The sequence below is a fragment of the Mchenga conophoros genome, linkage group LG3 (genome assembly GCF_057382185.1).
Source record: "Mchenga conophoros isolate Kocher_MC1m ecotype Shallow Benthic linkage group LG3, M_conophoros_male_GT1.1, whole genome shotgun sequence".
Taxonomy (NCBI): Eukaryota; Metazoa; Chordata; class Actinopteri; order Cichliformes; family Cichlidae; genus Mchenga; species Mchenga conophoros.
In genome coordinates this window covers 48,127,893-48,146,124 of record NC_140528.1, presented here as the reverse complement: position 1 = coordinate 48,146,124, position 18,232 = coordinate 48,127,893, and the positions used below count along the sequence as shown (strand labels likewise).

Genomic DNA, 18,232 nt, shown 5'->3' with positions numbered 1-18,232 from the left:
GTTTTACAGGGATACCATGTATGAAGCATGTAAATATAATAATAACCACTGCAGCCAAAAAGAGTGCCTGACGAGTCCAGTTGTAAGTAAGCTATTAAGACTCGACTGTACACCGTGTTCGTGTTTTCCTCCGAAACAATAAGTTCCGTTGGAGCAGTCTTTCAACGCCTCTCTCTGTCTCTCGCTAGCAAAGTTGACCCAGACAACAAAGTAAAGGTAGTTTTTGGTTACGAGCCCGACACAGAACCCAACGTATTAGCCAGAAGTCCCTTTACTACGGTTTGGAGCCATGGCCCTGTTTTCTATACGAAATCGCTGCAAAGCATGCAGCCTTACCTAATGTCCACCCTACTGTTACTCATTTTATATTAAGATTTAAAAATCTAGTTGGTATTGGTATGGCGAGTAACCTTCAGTAATAGTAATAAAATCACACAGCAATGGTACATTCATGTAGTTGTAAAAAGCATGATAATATATTAAGTAATCCAAAGTATTCCGAATACATTACTCTCATTGAGTAACGTAACGGAATACGTTACAGAATACATTTTTGGGCATGCATTCTGTAATCTGTAGTGGAATATATTTTAAAAGTAGCCTTCCCAAACCTCACATTACGACAAAACAAACTGCACAGGAACAGGAAACCTGCCCTCCCCCAGTGATATTCTTCAGTTGTATTTTAGTCTGTTACTCAGTCAGTCAGCAGCAAGACAACATGGTGATTACAACTCCCTGTTTCAGACTATGTGAGTAATTGTTGTTAGGTTTATTTTTATATTTTATATTTACTGTATATATGTCTGTACATGAAATAATTTATGGCTTTCCTGTGCTGATCTAGTAATACTTGAAGTTATTCTGCTGGGGACACATGTTCGAAATAGCTTGACCCAAAAAAGGGGTGAGTACGTTAGAGACGTTAATAAAATAAATAATCTTTTTTTTTACTTTTTTGGGGGTGAGTAAGTTCGGATTGACTTAAACATTTTATAAGTCTGTTGATGATGTTTATTAAAATCCTTTTAAGTTTAATCATCTTTTACTAACACATTTTATAAGAATTTTGATTATTCTGTTTACTATTAATCTTGTGATGTTTCTAATTTTTAGGTGCAGCTACTCTTCGTGTGACTCCTAACAGACTCCAGCACTTTCAGTATGAGCCTTTATCTTTTGTTTGTGAGAGCCCTGATGGTTCTGCTGAACTGAGAGGAGTCAGAACCACTGAGGAACTGTTAGAACATTTTAGTCCAGCGTGTAACAGTAAAACAACTTCCTCTTCATGCACAATTACTCAAACGTATGTAACAGACAGTGCAGAGTACTGGTGTGAGGTTAAAGGGGGTCAGAGAAGCAACAGTGTCAACATTACCATAACTGGTAAGTTCATCATATTTGTGAAATTAGTAAAGAGTTTTGTTTTAAAATTAGGTGAGATTTATTATCCACTTTGTCTCGTATGGTACAGAATGTATTTGTCATTTACCTTTTTAAAAAGTTAAAAAAAAAAAAAAAAATCCATTTTGCATTTTCTTCAGATGGTTCTGTGATCCTACAGAGTCCAGTTTTCCCTGTTTTTGAGGGAAACAATGTGACTCTGCGCTGCATAAGCAAGACAACTCACACCAACCAAAGTGCAAATTTCTACAAAGACGATGGCCTCATAGACCGGAGCCCTTCTGATAACATGGAAATTAACAGTGTTTCGAGGTCTGATGAAGGACGATACAAGTGCAGCATTTCTGGTGTTGGAACATCTCCAGAAAGCTGGCTTCATGTCAGATGTAAGACTAAAACTATATTTACTTATTTCTATATCTGGGCTTCATAGAGAGAGAAATGTGACTCTAACAACTAGATTTCTGCTTTTTGGTCTTTATGAAAATGTTTATGTTATAAAAATCACATTGAAACTTTTTGTTTTAAGTAGAAAAAAATGCACATGCAATTATATTTATAAAGTTGTGCCATTGCAGCATATTCTTCAGCAGAGACCCCGTCAGATGACTCCAGTTACAATCCTGCCCTAATCCTGCTGTGGACTGTGTTGCCTATTTTAGTGATAATATTGATGCTGCTGGTAGTCGGATTTCTTAATACTCGCAAACATCAAGGTAATTCAGTTTTTTCAGTTTGATTAATTTCTAAGAATAGTCTTCTATTCCCTGTTCATTTTTTTTTCTAATGCTGGGTTTTTCTTTCTATTCATTAGTTTCCTCAAAGACATCAACAGTAGCATCAAACTCAGATGAAGACCATCCAGGAGGTGAGAGAGAAAAATAATTATGACAATTGTATTACTCTATTTCATGCTTGTCACCAATTTTATGGCTTTCTATCTTTTTATGAATCAAATTTGTTAACCAGTCCAAGTCAAGGTCACAGTGGGACTGGATGACTTTTGTCTTAATCAGTATAAATCGATTAAAAGTGTATCGCATGTTTGAGAGACTGAATGATACAATTTCCAGTAAGTTGAGATATAACAAAATTAAAATGAAAGCTAAAAGTGAAGTGTGGTATTTTTATGTGACATATGCTGCACAGAACGATTATTTTTGTGTCTGCTCAGTATGTCGTATGTGGGTTTTTTGTTTTAGACACTGCTGATGCTTTGATGATTTAAAACTGTCTTAGGTCAAACCACAGCACAAAGCCAGAAAAAGAAAAGCGTGAGGGCTACCAACAACAGCTTTATTGTATAAATATATATATTCTAATACATACATGCATAATAACCTCTCTTGCCTACAGATGATTCTTCCCCTTCAGACGATATCTCAGAACAACCTGTTTACACCACTGTGATCATAAACAAGACAGAACAAACTCAAGAATGTGGTTCGTATGTTATGAACATTTGGACATTTTATTGCATTTCTTTCTTTATTTCCTGCCTTTTATAAACTTATGCCAGCACAGTTAAAGCACATTGCACAAATATTTACAGTGATCTTATATTAAAAAAAATTAATGCTTGCTTCCTAAAAGAAAACATATTCTCAATTTCAATGGCAGATTCAGGATTATCACGCTCCACACTGCCCCCGATTCCACCAGCAGTTGAAGAGTCGAGTTCTCCAGAGACGGTCATTTATTCACCCATCCAGAAAGTAAGACTATTTTTGCCTACAGTGAGCTACATTTTAGAATTTACAAAATAATATTTTTAATGTAAATAAATATTTAATTTTATTACTGTAAACCATATTTTATGGTCCCGTTTAGTTTATGTGATTTGCTCTGGTATTATCATTAGACCCAAGTTATATACCTTTTTTTATTCCACCTAACACTTAAGGAAAAAATTTAACTTAATGTGATGAAGTGATCAAAGAAGTTAAAATAAAAAATTAAATAAAAGATTACACAGGTTCAAAGATGCATGACTGAGGAAGATGGCCTCCAATACTAATATATCTTTAATTGCATTTGTTAAAATAAAAACTAAAAGAATAAAACAACAAAAACTGACTGTGGCACAGCCTATTCTGTAACAGTGTCCTAAATTAAATAAAGCCACCATATATTGAACTGGACTTACCAGTAGCTGAGGACCACAAAAGAAGAAAATCACACATAAAAACCAAATCTACACCCTGTGCTGTAAAACACAGGAGGTGTGGAAAACGACCCATCACCGAAGGTCCCACAGCTACTGTTGTGTCCTCAGTTCACTGCAAGAAAAACAAAACAACAACAACAACGACAAAAAAACACATTAAAAGTCATAAAAACCTAAAAGAACACTGATATATATTTCAACATTTAATACAAACACACAGACACGCACACACACACACACACACACACACACACACACACACACACACACACATTTAAAAACAAAATTAAAACATACACAGGCCTAGTAACTGGCACCACACGAGTGAACTGTGGCCTGTACCGGTTATAGTTGTTGTGATATTTGATCGTAGCATACCCCAAAAAGGAATTCCGCGCAACTCCCTGTGGCATGTGAACTACTCTTTCAATGACTTCAGAATGCTCTTAAAAAGAAAATCGTGTTACCACAGGATAGTTGCAGTTCATATCGAATGTATACAACCTGACAGGCATACCATGTCAATATCAAGTCCGTTCGATTTATTTTGTCTTCCAAAATAAAAGCCCTTTGAAATTGCCCATATGCAACCTACTCTCTCAATGACTTCGGAATGCTCTTAAAAGGAAAATTCATCTTTCCAGAGACTAACTGCAGTTTATGTTGACAGTATACAACCTCACAGGGATTCCATGTCAATTTTAAGCTGCTCTGATGTTACCTTTTAAAGTAATGGCCCTTCAATTAAAGTGCAACATGAATAATCTGACTAGCAGCGCTACAGAAAGTGAGAGCATGAGAGAGCAATGGACAGTATAGCCCGTCTGGCTACATTAAGTTAAAAAAAAAAAAGAGCCTGAACATCAGGGCAACATCCTGTAAAAATTAAGTATTATATAATAGTGTTTTTTTCCTGTCTTACAGGCCACAATGAGCAAACTTCAAACACCTGAACAGTAGACTACAAAAAGGAGGCAAACCTGTCATGGTTCCTGGGTCGTTGACTGAGTGCTTTGAATTTATTTCTCTTCATTCCCACTTAAGAGTTTTCTTAATTATTTCCAGTGTTCTTGAAATTCTAGTTCTAAGTTTATGGTAATGATGTAGTCCTTGAGTTTTAGTTAATATTTGTTTGTGCCTTGCGGTCCCTGTTGTTGGGATCTTGCGCTTTATAAATAAATTGAATTAAATTAAATTTCTTTCTTTTAGTATAACGATTTTGGTGATTTGTTTTTGTCTTTTGTTATTTTTTCCCAGACTCTTTCGTGTTTCCTGTGTACCGCTAAATTAGGTGTTCTCAAGTTATGATATGTCATGTCTTATTTTGCCAGTATCTCTGCTTCCCCAGCTGTGTCTCTCTCCCTGATTACCACGTGTGTATATTTAAGCACTCAGTTTTCCTCAGTTCCCTGTTGTGTTCTCCCACATATTATATTTTTTGTTATTATTATCTATTGCTCTATTTTGTGATTTTGTTTTTGCACTTTTGGCTCAAGCCTAGCTTTGTTTTATATTCTCCTGTGAGTTCCAATAATAAAACTGTCTTCTCGAGTTTACCCTTTGTCTCTGCAGTCCTGCATATTGGGTTTAAAATCTGCCTGTCACACAGTGTATCCTGACAAAACCCACTTGAAGCCTTACTTGATATGTGCAGGAAATTAAGAAAATTTGCTTTGTTAAAAAATTAAGAAATTATCATTAGGTCTGAAACAGTATTGACAGTAACGGAACTTTCACATTTTGTATCTGTAGCTATCAAGGTGGTGGGAAATAAAAAGCTGTATTTTAGGCTTGTTTATGTTAATATTCAATAGTTAAGCGTACTTCAATTTTAACAATAACCTGCAACACACCCAGTGAGTGTTTTGGAGTGTGTTTAATAAACACATTGCAATGTGGAGAGAAACATCCCAACCAAACACTCGGATCATCCCTGGCCATGGCCACTGCCCCTCATCTTTTATACACACACAGACAAACGTCTTGATACATTCTCAATCATTCAGGTATTTTTTAGCGTTTTTAGCTGTTGTTTCGTCTCTCATCCAAGTGACTTCTTCAGTCTCAGCTGGAGGAATATTTAGATTTATTTCATAAATATGAAATAGTTTAATTAATGATTCAGAAAAAAAAAAAAAAACCACACTTACTGTACATAAAATTTAAAGTTTTACACACACACACACACACAAGCTTTTGGCAGACCCTGGAGATGATGGGTGTGTGTTGTTGTTGGTCCGTTACACATACGGAGAACAACAAATTTATAACATACGAAGACCTGAAGTGACACTGAGGGTTAAAAACAATGAAAAGTGTCCACTGAAGCCACTGTCTGCGCTTTACATATCTAGTCATCCACCCATTCACACACTGGTGATGGCAAGCTACATTGTAGCCACAGCCACCCTGGGGCGCACTGACAGAGGCGAGGCTGCCAGACACTGGCGCCACCGGGCCCTCTGACCACCACCAGTAGGCAACGGGTGAAGTGTCTTGCCCAAGGACACAACGACCGAGACTGTCCAAGCCGGGGCTCGAACCGGCAACCTTCCGATTACAAGGCGAACTCCCAACTCTTGAGCCACGATCGCCCCTCTTTTGTCCATTAGCTGTTATTATCCACCGCCGTCCTTTATACTGCTGTTAAATTGTGTGTAGATTTACTTTCCTTCGTCCAAACTTTAAACAAACTCTTTTTAGTTTGTTTTTGCTTTCTTTCTTTATCACAGTAGAGCAGGGGTGGGCAACTCCAGGCCTCGAGGGCCGGTGTCCCTGCAGGTTTTAGATGTGTCCTTGAACCAACACAGCTGATTTAAATGGCTAATTTAAATCTAACTCCTCAACATGTCCTGAAGTTCTCCAGAGGCCTGGTAATGAACTAATCATGTGATTCAGGTGCAGTGTTGGTCAAGTTACTTGAAAAAAGTAATCAGTAACTACTTACTGATTACTTCCCCAAAAAAGTAATCCCGTTACTTTACTGATTACTTATTTTCAAAAGTAATTAATTACTTAGTTACTTATAAAAAAAAAAGATTTACAACCTGAAGAGGTGATAAAGCGATAGATCTTTCAGCCCAATTCTACTTTTTCTGCATAATCCATCATACAAAATGTAATCAAATGGAAAAGTCTCCTTTTTAAACTTGTTTTATCAGTTTTAATCTCTTAACTTTATGCATCAAGCAAAAATTATATGCAACATTCTCTGACTTGAATAAATTAGTTTAACATTTAAACCTATTTTCTGCACATTCCAGCACATAAACTAAAATATTTTTTGTGTTTACACTCACTCTTTCAAATAGATGCAAGTAAAACACAGCAGAAAATAAATAAAGTCAAAGACTCAGCGTTCCTGTTGCTCTATTTTCACCTGTAAAGCAGGACTGCGGTAGGCGGAGGTTTACCCTGGTGCAGGTGTGCCGCGGTCAGTTGAAGAATCCGCGAGTTTCTCTGTGAGTTTCCCATTACGTCGTTGCGCACTCGGTGCTTGCTTGGAAGTTTAGGGGTTTTTTTCGCTGTAAAAAGAAGTTTTCTTCCCACCCACAACGGACGCTAATGTTTTTGTCACTTTTTATGGAATCAAACTCAAAGTAAGGTCAGTGCTTCCATGCTTTCATCATCATCATCATCATCGTTTATTTGTATAGCACTTTACGAACACACCAGGCAGACCAAAGTGCTGAACAACACAGATCAAAACAACAACCAAATTAAAAATACCTTAAAATCAGCAGCTGCTCAGCTGAATGTGGCTTCAGCAAATCAGATAAATAGACAGGAGCCAGACCATTTAAAGATTTAAAAACCAATAAAAGGACTTTAAAACAAATCCTAAATTCAATGGGAAGCCAATGCAAGGAAGCCAGAACCGGAGTGATGTGATCGAATTTCCTACTACCGGTTAAAAATCACGCCGCCGCATTTTACACTAACTGCAGGCGTGACAAGGTGCCCGACCCGACCCCTATTAAAAGGGAATTACAATAGTCCAGACGTGAGGTGATAAAAGCATGAATAAGAGTTTCCAAATTGGGTTTGGAAAGGAAAGGCTTAACCTTCGACAGGCGTCTGAGGTGATAAAAAGCTGATTTCACCACCCCATTTACATGACCTTCAAAAGTAAGCGCAGAATCAAGTTTAACACCAAGATTAGTGATTGAACTTTTCAGATGAGAGGTCAAATCACCAAAATCAACATTTGGAGAATCAGTAGAACGATGCGGGCCATATAAAATTGCTTCCGTTTTGCGACCATTAAAATTCAAAAAATTATTTGCCATCCATAATTTAATATCGCAACACTATGCACTCCACACTGTATATAAATGCCACTTGTTTTGCACATATTCAACTCTGTATACTTTTATATATTTTATTTATTATTATTATTATTTATTTTTTTACTATTTAATTTGTAAAATGTGTATACACACACACACACACACACACACACACACACACGTAGGATAATATTTAGTATACACATCCAGAAATGCATACACTATTATATATTGTACATATATTTATTAGTTTCAGATTAGCCATTCTTGTATTTGCTGGTTTGTGTTGTTGTGTTTGCACATCTCTGTTGCTTGTGGGGCTCGCACACAAGAATTTCACTCGCATGTGCTGTGCCAGTGTGCCTGCACATGCGATGTGACAATAAAAGTGATTTGATTTGATTTGATTTGATATCGCTAAGACAGTCAAGCAGTGATTGACATGGGGAGGTATCCAAATGACTAAAAGGTAAGTAAAGCTGACAGTCATCGGCATACAAATGAAATGACACTCCGTGTTTACGAAAAATCGCACCAAGGGGGAGTAAATACAGCGAGAAAAATAATGGCCCAAGGATAGATCCCTGGGGCACACCCCAAAGCAGAGGGGCCACAGAGGAAGCGGCCAGCCCCAGCTTGACACAAAAACTCCTTTCGGAAAGATATGATTTTATCCATGACAATGCCAGATCAGAAATTCCCACACAGTGATGTAAGCGGGAGATCAGCAGGTCGTGGTCCACTGTGTCAAATGCAGCTGTCATATCCAATAACACAAGCACAGCATATTTACCACGATCAGTAGCAACAAGAATGTCATTCATAACTTTAACAAGAGCTGTCTCCGTAATGTGAAAGGGCGTAAAACCAGATTGGAAGATTTCAGACAATTGCGAGTCGCTCAAATAATCCAACAGTTGGGTATGTACAATCCTCTCCAAGATCTTGCTTAAAAAGGGAAGTTTGGAGATAGGTCTAAAATTTGACATAGTAGAACTATCAAGGCCAGGTTTCTTAAGTAAGGGGTGTATGACTGCACGTTTAAACCCATTAGGAACTTGACCGGTTAACAGACTAGTATTGATAATTTTCAGGATATAAGGTCCAATGATGGGAAATACTTTTTGGAGAAAGCGGGAATAACAACATCATTCGGGGAGCTACAGGGCTTAGCATGTAGCACCAACTCCTCTAAGTCACGCAGAGAAATTGGTGCAAAAGCAGGGAATAGGCTTGAGCAAGGAGCATGCATGGCCGGATCAACAATAGGTGGAATCAGAGGCCTCAGGCTAGCAATCTTGTCCACAAAAAAGGTAATAAACTTATTGCACATAGCCTCAGAGGACGGCAAAAGGTTGTAACCCTCCAAGTTAAGTACAGAATTAATCTTATTGTATAAAACACAAGGGTTGTGAGAGTTGGCCGAAATAAGTTGAGAAAAGTAGGAGTGTTTATCGGCCTTAACTGCCCTCTGATAAGTTTTCCAACTAATCTTTAGGGCTTCCAGGGAGACATGCTGTCTTTTTTCCACTGTCTTTCACATTTCCTACATTGTCTTCTAATAGCTCGGGTATGATCTGTTAACCAAGGATTAGTCTTAGATTTACATTTTCTTAGTCTCAAAGGGGCAACAACATCAAGCACACACAGCAAAATCTCCAGTGTTAAATTAACACTAGAGAGTGTCTATATGGGTCCACACCTCTGAGTGTTAAATACAACACTGTTGAGTGTTAAATTAACACTTTTGACAGTGTTATACGTTTAAAAGTAACCTAGTCAGTTTTGAAGATTAACAATGGCTAACACTGAGCAGTACTGATTTTCTAACACTGGAATATTTCTACCATTTCGAGTTATTTTCCAGTGTTAGAAAATCAGCACTTTTCAGCTGCTTCAAGTCCAAGTGAGCCTTAAAAACAACAGCAAGCCCTCCTCCGCGACCAGAAGCTCTCGGAACATTAAAAAAGGTACAGTCAGTGGGTACAAGTTCAATGAAAGCGCTTAACTAACTGGGAGAAATCCAGGTTTCAGTCAGGAAGAGTAAATCCAGAACACGAGAGAGAAAAAAATCTTCCAATATGAAGGTCTTGTTGGCCACCGACCTGGTATTTATTAGACCCAGCCTGAGAGGGACTGGGTCTAAAACTTCCGAGGTATTAGCAACCAGATCCACCGGTCGAAGATTTTTCTTGTCAACTCCGCGCCAGCGCATATGCCGTAGAGGAGAGAGTTTTGCTGGACCATTTTCGAAAGACCCAACAACAGGAACCAGCCAGGAGTCCACCGGATCCAAGGCACACAATGGCACCAATAGTCGCGGACAAAAGCGGCGGATGCAGCGGAGCTCATGGGGAAAATGAGAAATCCAGGATTTCAGCTTCACAAGACGACCTCCACGGTTACCCCGTCTCCTGCGTCGCTTCCGCAGATCCGGTGACGGTGGTAGGGAACGCCAGTACGGTGGTATTGGTTCCAGATAGGGAGGAAAAAAGCCTTGGCTGTTGTAACCCAGTGAGTTTACACGACTCAGTAATGCACTACAACATGTTATTGTTAATTGGGATTTATCATTACTCTGTTAATCACTGAGTTGAGCTAAAGTAAATCAATAGTAAAAGATAAATACTATAAATATAAGAATAAAACCCAAAGAGTGTATTTAACACCCCTACTGGTTAGGAAGGAACAAGCCCCGCCTTCCCCTGCTCTGTACCATCACGTGCTCAGACACAGAGAGAGACGGAGGTGCACGAGACCATCGCTGATTTTCACCGCCAATCTTTTCGCTGGAAAATAACTATAAACTTGATAAATTGAGCAAATATCCATACCGGAGATCTGCATGGACCTTGGAGAAACGGACCTGATTTATTGTGAACATTTCGGACCTTGAAACCATCGCGATCTGCGCGGGAGCGGATGAAGTGGACAAGATCCTCTCTGAGAGTTGAACATTAGAAGTGTGCTGGCTAGGTTTTCTTTGGGATCGTGAGACCTGGATCTCTTCTTGACGAGGAAGATGGCGAGCCTTTCCCTTTGAACCGAACCACAGCCATTCTGAGTTGGCCCAGAAGGGCAGGTTGCTCTTCTCTCACGAACAATTGCAACAGTGCGGTAGGACGAAATCGCACCAATCACAAACTTTTGACCTATTGGATTTGACTTGACTGAACACTGACTATTAAGCCGGCAAGACTGACATATCTGAGCTCAGATAGGATTCTGATTGTTATTATTATTGCTGTCACTGTATTTTATTTTTTCATTCCTGTTCATGAAATGCTGTTAAATTGTTGCTAAATAGTTTAATACAATTCATAGCAACTTTACCTGTGGCTCCAGTCATTCTTTTCCGCGCAACTCACTTTATCCCTCCTACGAATCTAGCTATTGGCCCATTCTCTCCATCTTACTTTAATTTCCCCTAACCTATCCTGTACTAGGCTACACTGTCATATTCAGGCCAGTCAGACATCCGGATGGATAAACCTATTTCCAATAATGTCTGGCGATCATAGGAAAAAGTACAACACACATGTAACACAAAGTTAACTAAAAACAATAAAACAAAATAAATAAAGGAGAGCGATAGACGGCGTGCCTAACACACAGGCGCCATCTTATCCAGCTTTAAATGCTGCACGCTCACACTCTCTCCCACAATCCATATGTGATCCATTGTTGATCTGCGCACAGCTGTTGTCACTAATGGCGCACTCGGTTACGTCACTGTCGTGAGACATTCTCGTTTTTGCAATAGTAATCCCTTACTTTACTCGTTACTTGAAAAAAGTAATCAGATTACAGTAATGCGTTACTGCCCATCTCTGTTCAGGTGTGTTGACCCAAGGTGAGATCTAAAACCTGCAGGACACTGGCCCTCGGGGCCTGCAACTGCCCACCCCTGCAGTAGAGAGAGGATTTTCTCACTATTGGAATCTGACATGCTGTTTCATCATTTATAGTTTGTGTTTTGTTTTTGTTTTCTTTAATGCTGGTATCATTCTTTGCTTCTTGTCCTTGTTTAGGCTGATGTTCTTGTCCACTATCATCCATTAGACTGATTTGGGATTTCACCCTTTCTTCTGTCAGTGTTATTATCAAATTCTTCAGGTTGTGCTTGTCTCCCATTACCTGATTGGGTCTCTTCATTTCTGCACAGACCATTTGCTGTCTCTCTTGCTGGTTGGTTATTACTTTTGTTGTGTGCCACTTTGTGTTGTGTGAGGAAAACTTTTGTTGGAAATATCAAACTCATTTTCCACTTTGTTTTGACACGAAGATCCAGGTTCTATACCAACATGTGCAGTGTCATTCACTTCTACAATTTCTTTCTTCATCATAGATTCATTTTCTGGCTCTTCAGCAAAAGAGAATATTTTATCCATGCTTCCACTCTGTGATTCTCCATCATTAGGGAAAATTTCGATCTCTGTGTGTAGAAACAGATGGTAGTAGTTACAATGTTATGCCCTTGAGTCAAAAGTCAGCGGTTGGTGTGTGTGCTGATTGAGCCACATAAGCAGAGTGATAAATAAGCTCAGAGTGAGACATCATTGCCACAAGAGATCTTTGTATCCTATGTGCGGAAATGGAGCGAGGGAGCGCTCTGTTCACTAACCTATCTTTGATGTACCCTTTCGTTTATGATGTCGTGAAAAAGTGCTCCGGCAGTTATTAAATAGGGACTAGTTCATGTTCACGCTAAGAGTGCTCTACACGTTCGCACCTCGGAAAACGTTCGTCTTTGTGAGTATTGACATGTGTAGAGACAGTCGTTATATGTGTTTACATGGAGCGAACTGTATGCTGATGTAATGTACATGTTAAGCTAGGCTAATCGGGAAGTTGTTATTAAGATGTGTGTTAACCAGCGATTCATTTTCATTTTTTCTCATATTCTAGTTACATAAAAACAAGAAAGTCAAGCCTTGTGTGGAAGACCTCTTCTATTTGTTCGCTAGCTGTCTAACCTCACAGGGTCACGTGTCGTGAGGGCAGCATAGTAAAAAGACGAAGGAAAAGACGCCTACTCAGCGGGTTCAAACATACAGAGCTACTTTAAGCAACATGAGTCTACGCTCAGGAAGAAATTACCTAAAAGACTACGCTGCTGAAGAGCTAGACGAAGCAGCCGGTGGTGAACAGCAACCAGACGTTGCCACTCAACCAGCTACAACGCAGCAACGGTCTCAACCATTCGACACCAAGTCGCAGCAATCCAGAACCTCGACAAGGCGTTCTCAACGGACATCCTCATCAACAGCTTCTGCAGCTGCAAGGGCCTACGCCAAAGCTCAAGCAGCACGAGCTCAACTGGCCTTCGCTGAAAAGGAAGCTAATGCAATGAAACAGAGAGCTGAACTGGATGCTCATCTACATGTCCTCCAGTGCCAAAAAGCAATAGCCGCAGCTGAAGCAGAGGCCTCAGCCTATGAAGAAGCAGAGATTCAGAGCGGGGAGCTCTACGGAGAACTTTGTGAGGAAGCTGAGCCCATCAGTACAGTGCACCGCACTAACGAATATGTTCAACAACAATGTGAGTTACTCTACCCAGACACTCAGCACGACTCAGCACAGCCTCCTAAAGGAAATTGCAATGAAGTAGATGCACAAGACAGTACACAAATAACTAATCCTTTTATAACCAACACTCAGACGAAAACACCACCTGTAAATAGAGAAAGGAAACAGGAGCAAACAGTGAACACTGGTGTAGTCGACACGTACTGGTCCAACTCCACAAAGCACACCCCCAACCTTAACAACTGTGTACCTGAATCAAGTGAAATGCAACAGTTTGCAAAATACCTAATTCGCAAAGAACTAGTCAGCACAGGTCTTTTGCAATTTGATGACAAACCTGAAAACTATTGGGCATGGAAAACCTCATTCATCAGCGCAACCAAAGACCTAAATTTGTCTCCAAGAGAGGAATTAGACTTGCTAACAAAATGGTTGGGTCCAACATCATCCGAACAGGCTAAGCGCATTCGTGCTGTACACACCCTCAATCCTGCTGCAGGTGCGAAGATGGTCTGGCAACGCCTTGAAGAGTGCTACGGCTCACCTGAGGCTATTGAGGACGCACTCTTAAAAAAGGTAGAGGACTTTCCCAAACTCACAAACAAAGACAATGTTAAGCTGCAGGAACTTAGTGACATCTTATTGGAGCTTCAGTGTGCTAAACAAGATGGCGCGCTCCCAGGACTTGCTTACCTGGACACAGCTAGAGGAGTCAGGCAAATAGTGGAAAAACTTCCCTTCAACCTACAGGAAAGGTGGACAACTGTAGGAACACAGTACAAGGAGACTCATAGTGTGTCATTTCCTCCTTTCTCAGTTTTCACACAATTTGTCCAGCGGCAAGCGAAAATGAGGAATGACCCAAGCTTTGCTATGTCCAAGGCCAACACCCATGTCCCTTCTCCCACAGAAAAACTGAGGTCATATAGTCGCAAACCTACTGTGTCAGCACACAAAATGGACATTACGGCAGAGCCGGACCAGAATAATCTCAGTCCAAAGAAAATGGAGGAACCGGATCGCCAGTGCCCAATCCACAAAAAACCACATCCACTCAAAAAGTGTAAGCTCTTTAGAGACAAACCTATTGAAGAAAGACAAGCCTATCTCAAAGAGCACCACATATGTTACAGATGCTGTGGGTCTGTCCAACACATTGCGAAAAACTGTAAAGCAACGGTGAAGTGTATTGAATGTGACAGCCTCAAACACTTATCTGCAATGCATCCTGGTCCTACTCTTGCCCCTAAGAGTACTACACCAGGAAACAACGACAATGAAGAGCAAATCGAGAGCTCACCTTCAGTCGAGTCGAAGTGCACAGAGGTATGTGGCCAAGGTGATAGCCCACGTTCATGTTCTAAGATCAGTCTGGTCAAAGTGTATCCCGCAGGCCAAAAAGAGAGAGCTGTAAAAATGTACGCGGTAATAGATGATCAGTCCAACAGGTCACTGGTTAAGTCGGAGTTTTTCAGCCTTTTCAAAATCAATGCCAAACCCACTCCATACACCTTAAAGACTTGCTCTGGCAGAGAACAAACCTCAGGTAGGAGAGCTGTAAACTTCTTCCTCGAGTCTTTGGATGGAGAAGTCAACATCCAGCTACCCCCTTTAATTGAATGTGACTCTGTGCCGGACAATAGATCTGAAATACCCTCTCCAGAGATTGCCCAGCATCACCCACATCTTCTTCCAGTGACAGATAACATCCCACCTGTCGACCACCATGCCCCAATCCTTTTACTCCTTGGAAGGGACGTCATCAGGGTCCATAAGGTACGTGAGCAAATCAACGGACCCAATGATGCACCATACGCCCAAAGGCTAGACCTGGGTTGGGTTATTGTGGGGGAGGTGTGTCTAGGAAAAGTGCACAGTCAGTCAGAGGTCAATGTCTATAAAACACACACCTTAGATAATGGACGTGCATCCTATTTTGAGCCTTGCCCAAACACAATTCACGTTAAAGAGAATTATGGGGTCACTATGAATGCAACCTGCATCACAGACGATTTGGGACACTCTGTGTTTGTTAGATCTGAGGGTGATAACAAACAAGCCATGTCTATCGACGACAGAGCATTCCTGACAATAATGGACAGTGAAGTTTATCAAAACCAAGAGAACAGCTGGGTTGCACCTTTACCCTTTCGCTCACAGAGAAGGAGGCTCCCTGACAACAGAGAACAAGCCCTAAAACGCCTCTGCTCTCTCCGAAAGACTTTGGAAAAGAGACCAGAAATGAAAGATCACTACATCCAATTCATGCAGAAAATGTTGGATAACGACCAAGCCGAGCCTGCCCCTCCTCTGCCACTAAGTAAAGAACATTGGTATCTGCCCACGTTTGGGGTATACCACCCACAGAAGCCACAACAAATACGAGTCGTGTTTGATTCAAGTGCAGAATGTGGTGGAATTTCGCTCAATCAAGTGCTTCTTGGCGGACCTGATTTGAACAACTCCCTATTGGGAGTGCTGTTGCGCTTCCGCAAAGAGCCCATAGCCCTGACAGCCGATGTGCAGCAAATGTTTTACTGCTTTGTTGTGCGCGAAGACCACAGAGATTATTTGCGTTATCTGTGGTATGAGGACAATGACATTACAAAGAGCATAGTTGAGTTTAGAATGAAGGCCCACGTGTTTGGAAACAGCCCGTCACCCGCTGTTGCCATCTACTGCATGAGACAGGCAGCACAGCAGGGAGAACGAGAACACGGATCTGATGCAAGACAGTTTGTTGAGCGTCAGTTTTATGTTGACGATGGTCTCACATCAGTCGCCACGCCAGAGGAAGCAATCAACCTGCTCACAAGAACGCAAAACATGTTGGCAGAGTCTAACTTGCGCCTTCACAAAGTGGCATCAAACTGCAGCCAAGTCATGGAAGCTTTCCCTGTTGAGGATCGTGCAAAGGACCTGAAAGATTTAGACCTAGGAGTAGACCCTCTTCCAGTTCAGAGAAGCTTGGGACTCTGTTGGAACCTACAATCTGACAGCTTCACTTACCAGGTGTCAAATGAGAGCAAACCATTCACACGGAGGGGAGTATTGTCGACAGTTAATAGCCTCTATGACCCTTTGGGATTTGCTGCTCCCATAATAATGCAGGGCAAAGCATTACTCAGGGAACTGTCATCTGATGGAAAAGACTGGGACACACTCTTACCCCCTGAGAAACAGGAGAGGTGGGACTTATGGAAAGACTCTTTGCAAGCCCTTGAGAACCTCCAAATACCAAGGTGCTACAGCCCAGGTACGTTAAGCACAACGAAAGTGAAAGAACTTTGCATTTTCTGTGATGCCTCCACTGTCGCTATAGGTGCAGTAGTCTATCTGCGTACAGTTGACAGTGAAGGACAGTGTCATACTGGGTTTGTGATGGGGAAGTCTAAACTCGCACCCCGCCCCGCACACACTGTACCACGCCTGGAACTATGTGCTGCTGTGCTCGCGGTGGAAATGTTTGAGCTCATCAGAGACGAGTTAGACATTAAAGTAGACAATGTGACTTTTTACACAGACAGTAGGATTGTGTTGGGGTACATACACAACACCTCCAGACGATTCTACATGTATGTATGTACCCATCCGAGTCAATGGCATTATGTACCAAGTGAGTTAAATCCAGCTGACCAGGCCACTCGGTTCATTCCAGCAGCAGACCTGCAGAACAGTACCTGGTTCTCAGGTCCACCCTTTCTGTACTCTGACCCACACACAGAACCACACACTGGTCCTTTCACGCTCATCGAACCTGAAAAAGACAGAGAGATACATCCGGAAATAAAAGTAATGAAAACTACTGTAGCAGAGCCACAGTTGGGTTCTGACCATTTCAAAAAGTACTCAAACTGGATCACTCTTTGCAGAGTCATAGCCAGACTCATTCATGTAGTTACATCCTTTGCACAAAAGACAAGTGGACAAAGGGGATGGAAAGGTTTCAGTGAGACACCGAGCGTCCAAGAACTCACCCGAGCCCAAGCAGTCATTATTCGAGCCATCCAACAAGAAGCTTACAAAGGGACGCTTGAAAACATTAAAGAAGGAAGGAAGGTCAGTGGCATATTTGATGCACTCAAAAAGCTCAATCCTGTAGTGGACAAAGACAGTCTCTTACGAGTCGGTGGACGTCTTTCCGCTGCTGATCTCACAGAGAATGAAAAGCACCCTCTGATTATCCCATCTACCAGCCACATCGCCATGCTAATTGTAACTCACTATCATGAACGAGTGGCTCATCAAGGAAGACACATAACTGAAGGAGCTATCCGTGGTGCTGGGTACTGGATAATTGGAGGGAAGCGGCTTGTGTCATCTGTCATTCATCGGTGTGTCACATGTCGCAAGTTGCGAGGCAAAATGCAGATCCAGAAAATGGCAGACTTGCCTGCAGACCGAGTCACCCCTGAACCACCCTTTACCACTGTAGGCCTAGATGTATTTGGGCCATGGACTATTGTGACGCGTCGTACAAGAGGTGGTTGTTCCCAGAACAAACGTTGGGCTGTGTTATTCACATGCATGTCAACTAGGGCTGTGCATATCGAACTGATAGAGACTATGTCTGCTGATAGTTTTATCAATGCATTAAGAAGGCTCTTCTCTATTCGGGGCCCGGCCAAGTTTCTGCGCTCGGACAGAGGCACGAATTTTGTGGGCGCTTGTAAGGAATTAGACCTAAACTCAGGAAACAAAGCAGTAGGAAAGTACCTGCAAGAGAGAGGGTGCGTTTGGACTTTCAATCCCCCTCATGCGTCTCATATGGGAGGCTCGTGGGAGCGCCTTATAGGCGTTGCCAGGCGCATTCTGGATGCAATGTTGTTACGAACTGAACAAA

At 41.3% G+C, this 18,232-nt stretch overlaps 1 protein-coding gene across 1 annotated transcript; it reads left to right on the top strand.

Annotated features, from left to right (window-relative positions):
* Nucleotides 1-721: 721 nt before the first annotated feature.
* Nucleotides 722-4,531, top strand: LOC146579115 (uncharacterized). The gene is made up of 8 exons (XM_085267919.1): nucleotides 722-752; nucleotides 1,117-1,386; nucleotides 1,545-1,790; nucleotides 1,983-2,120; nucleotides 2,219-2,272; nucleotides 2,761-2,847; nucleotides 3,025-3,119; nucleotides 4,496-4,531. The coding sequence occupies exons 1-8, from the start codon at nucleotides 722-724 to the stop codon at nucleotides 4,529-4,531; spliced, it is 957 nt and encodes a 318-aa protein (XP_085124045.1).
* Nucleotides 4,532-18,232: the final 13,701 nt, after the last annotated feature.

Coding starts and splice junctions, on each gene's coding strand:
- LOC146579115 (XM_085267919.1), top strand. CDS start 722: ATGGTGATTACAACTCCCTGTTTCAGACTAT. Junction 1,791..1,982: donor AAGCTGGCTTCATGTCAGAT/GTAAGACTAAAA, acceptor GTGCCATTGCAG/CATATTCTTCAGCAGAGACC. Junction 3,120..4,495: donor TTTATTCACCCATCCAGAAA/GTAAGACTATTT, acceptor CCTGTCTTACAG/GCCACAATGAGCAAACTTCA.